Consider the following 4,355-nt stretch of genomic DNA (forward strand, 5'->3'; position numbering starts at 1 on the left):
AAGAAAGACATGGACCTGCTGGAGCGTGTCCAGAAGAGAGCCACAAAGATGATCCGAGGGCTGGAGCACCTCTCCTATGAGGAGAGGCTGAGAGAGTTGGGGCTGTTCAGCCTGGAGAAGAGGAGGCCCCGGGGAGATCTTATTGCGGCCTTCCAGTACCTAAAGGGGGCCTACAGGAGAGCTGGGGAAGGACTTTTTACTAGGGCATGTAGTGATAGGACGAGGGGGAATGGATATAAACTGGAAGAGGGCAGGTTTAGATTAAACATTAGGAAGAAGTTTTTCACTTTGAGGGTTGTAAGGCACTGGAACAGGTTGCCCAGAGAGGTAGTTGAGGCCTCATCCCTGGAGGTGTTCAAGGCCAGGCTGGACGTAGCCTTGGACAACCTGGTCTAGTCAGAGGTGTCCCTGCCCATTGCAGGGAGGTTGGAACTCGATGATCTTCAAGGTCCTTTCCAACCTAAACCATTCTATGATTCTATGAATAAAGATCACTTCTAGTTTTGAGGGAAGGATGAAGGTACTACAAACAAAAAAAAAATTATATGGGAACACTTTAAAAAGTGAGAAACACAGAAAACTTAAGTCAGTACAGCTAAAATCACACCTGGCATTTTCATTGCGTTGTACAACTGATCAAATTTTCAGTTATCAGCCTCTACTGACAACTAAGTGATAACTTTTTAGTTCTAGATACTCCATTCTTCACAAACAAAGTTTCCTTTCGTGAAGACTAAACATCCTACATATAAAACTGTTTGATCCGTTGTGATTATTGACATGGTGAAATCAATACAATTCATATTTTACAGCAGCCTCTTCTCAGCACACCCAAACGGAAATAGCTCTATAGCTTTCTGTTGTGCTCTCAACTGCATCACTATACTTTGCTCCCAACACATTGGATATATGTTTGGCTTTAAGAAAACTATTCAGCTTTTTGAAAAATTTCTGGTGGCAAGCTGAATTTTTACTTCTCAGAAGACAAAAAAACCCCATGATATTTAAGTATCTAGGTATACAGGACCAATGAATTTCTTCTGGAATAAGTTATGACTCCAGATACAATTGCTTACTTGCTTATACTACTATCTGGCTCACAGTCCATGTCCTAAGGAGACAGATGCTTGATATAGCTTTGCCTCCAAATTAGGGAGGAGCATCACCTTACACCTCCCTCCCTCCTTTCCTGTCTCCTCTCTTAACCTGGATGTCCTCTGCTGCTCAGCTGACTTTAGCTTGAGATGTCTGAATCAACAATCTAGTGAGAAACTAATTTGGAATTTTATTACCTGACACAGTGAGCCAAGTCAGTTTACTATCACATGCTCAGCCCAATGAAAGGGAAGTGTATGGAATAGTGAAGAGGCAGGACTACCCCTTTTCAATCATGGGGATCTACTAAATAGGGTCATCTGTATCACCTGCCTGTACCTTCCACCATATCTGGCTACTTTTTGATCAACTTGAAGAATTCTGAAGCCTTATGCTGTTGTCTTATTTTCTGAGAAAAAACTAATATCATCAGAATAGAATTACATAGATCTGATAGTACAGCACAAAAGAACAAGAAATATTTCTTCAGTTATTTATCGAGCATTGCAATTACTTTTATTCTACTGAAGTTATTCTACTGTTCTGTCATGCTATTTCAGCTAAATTCATCCAGAAAGAGAGGCATTGCGGTGATTAACAAAATTTCCTAAATTATGGTAAGATACACCTACACATGCCCACTTAAAAAGCACTGGCAGTTCACACAGGTGTTATTTAGAACATGATGTCGCCTGTAAAAATCTCCATTAACCAGTGATAATGTGCAAGAAGGGAGGATGCCAGTTTGACTTTGGCCTCTGGTTGAAATTTTACAGCTGGCAATTAAACACATTTTGCACCTACAAGTCAACTATACTCGTTATGCAAAAAATCACTGCGACATATACAAAGACTCTTAGATGAATTTTTACTAGCACTTTCTGGAGTTGAATCACATTTGTGGGACAGTGAATGGAAGAATAAAATGTCATAGTACTTGGGTTAAAAAATATTGTAGTAACAACAGAGCAGCTGCCTACAAGTTAAAGACAACAAAACAACATAAGGTTGTAAACCACAGCTTTTCAACACTTTGATTTGGTTAGCCCATAGTATGCAGCAAGCCCAACACTTCACAACAAATGCATGCTATCATATTACTATACAAAGGGATTTATAGATATAGGGAAGGTTTAAATGCATTTCCCATCTGTCACCAGTAAGAATTTTACAGCACATTTGTCTATTCCTAGGTCTGTGATTATCTTCCTTGCTGCACATTAAAAACTCATACTACAAAGAAATATACATGTCAAGCAGAACAAGCAAGCTAGTTTGTAATTAAGAGCTTTCCTATTCTATTTATTTAAAAAGTTTCCTTACTTTTGCTCCCATATCAAGAAGTTGCTGTTCAAAGGTTTTTGAGTAATTTTCTGTTCTGTTAGATGACCAAACGTCTACGAATGCAGAAATACCTGGATCAGAAGAGAGAAAACAACAGATAATGAAGTACATACTATGGTAAAACTGGTCAAACTGCCTTTCCAACAAAATTTTGCTTTTATACATATTGCATTCAGTAGCAAATACAGTTTTTAACAAACCGCGTATCAGATGCTAGCAGCAGAATGTTATTTTTAGAGTATTTCTGTCCCTTAAATTAGTTGCAATGGAACAAATGAAGAACTTTGATACTAGTTAAACAATTTTTCACTTGGTCTATTTAAAACACACTACCAGCTTAAGAAGCAATGCAGTATCTTTATATAACTGCTTACTCTTGTCATTGTTTAATCACTGCTAATCTTCAGATTAATAAAAATGTTAAGACAAATTCATGTAACGCAAGTTACAGAACATAACAAAATAAACATAATAATGGAATTATTCCTTCCCCAAACCCCAGGAAAACTCTGCAGAAATATTACTTGACAATTTCCAATTGACTTCAAGTTCCACCTGATTTATACTGAATCACCCCAAATTAAGTACATATCACAGGGGCTACTACAATTTCATGTCAGCTGCTTTCAGTAAATTTTTGTATGTCACATTTAAGTAGCTTCCTTTATCAACCAGATTAATAATCTCTTCAAGGAATGAAATCAGCTTTGGTTGAGAAGGTCTTTAAACAAACCCAGATGTATTGACATGGAGGGATAAGCAAATTAAACTCATAACAATCCCTTCATTAATTTTACTTAGGACAGGCATAAAAGTGACCTACAGCTCCATTGGCCATGCCAATTTCCCATTTTGAATGACAAATCAGGAAAGTTCCAGAAAACTGGAAGAATGCCGGTTCACGAAACACAACTTCACAGAAACTACAGGCCAGACGACTCTCAGAACTCATGAATAAAATTGAAAGTGTCAATTCAAAAGGGTCATCCTTGGCCACCACTGTTTAATTATCTTAGTTACTATGTATGTCTTTCTGATTCACTATTATGTAGTGTCATGTCTTCTTTCTAAATGAAAGCCAGAATCAGGCTCCAACAGTAGAAGTACTTTTATAAAGATAACATATTTTTAGAATTGCTACAAATACTTTTAGCATACGAGAGAAATATGGAACGTAAACCTCTCCTTAGCCAAACCACAGGGAAAAGTCTTATTATCAGTACTATGACTCAGATATACATGGGAACTTTAGATAAGTCTACTCCAATGCACTTTTAATTGTGTTCATTCTACTGTTGGACCAGGCAGCTTTTGCCAGAGTTGTTTTTTTTCTTGATTGCTCTATTCTGAAAAATATTGCACTCAAACTTGAAAAAAAAACAACACAAAACCCCTAAACAAAAACCTTCCTCTTACATCAAATATTTTAGAACCTTCATAGTTATAATTCTCCTAGAAAAACAGGGTGGAGCATTTCAGTGAAGGTCAAACTAGGAACTCAGACGAACATTACTTCAAAGCTGCAAGCACCTGCGGTAGGATCAGAGGTGTATTTTACAATAATTAGACAATTCCAGCTAATCAAACATACTCCCAACCAAAGACAAGGCATTTTGTAGTTTTTGTACAGCTGATGGAAAAGAAAAATGAGGAAGGGTTTAGAACTTTTTTGAACTAGAAGAGCCCTGAGTGGAGCTCGGGTCTTGTAAAGGGCAACTTATGCTAGAAGGCGTCAGAGACGGCGGTGATAGCAAGGAAGAAAAGAGACATAAGGGGGCAACATAGCGAGGCAGAAATATAGAAAGACGCGGAAGAACCCAGACAGGGTCAGCCCAGGGCTGACGGGGACAGGAACAACGAGGCGGGCAGCGACGTACGGGGGCGGCGGCGGTGCCGTCCCGGGAGCCACCCCAAGG

At 38.7% G+C, this 4,355-nt stretch overlaps 1 protein-coding gene across 1 annotated transcript in view; it reads right to left on the minus strand.

Moving 5' to 3' along the window:
- The window catches only part of MCPH1 (microcephalin 1), a 137,807-nt gene that overhangs the window by 129,773 nt on the left and 3,679 nt on the right, over nucleotides 1-4,355 (minus strand). Inside the window, exon 4 of the mRNA XM_009882151.1 lies at nucleotides 2,419-2,510. Within this exon, the coding sequence (XP_009880453.1) occupies nucleotides 2,419-2,510 (92 nt within the window). The remainder of the gene's footprint in view (nucleotides 1-2,418; nucleotides 2,511-4,355) is intronic.

This window comes from Charadrius vociferus, unplaced genomic scaffold (assembly GCF_000708025.1).
Source record: "Charadrius vociferus isolate BGI_N301 unplaced genomic scaffold, ASM70802v2 scaffold113, whole genome shotgun sequence".
In the NCBI taxonomy this organism is placed as follows: Eukaryota; Metazoa; Chordata; class Aves; order Charadriiformes; family Charadriidae; genus Charadrius; species Charadrius vociferus.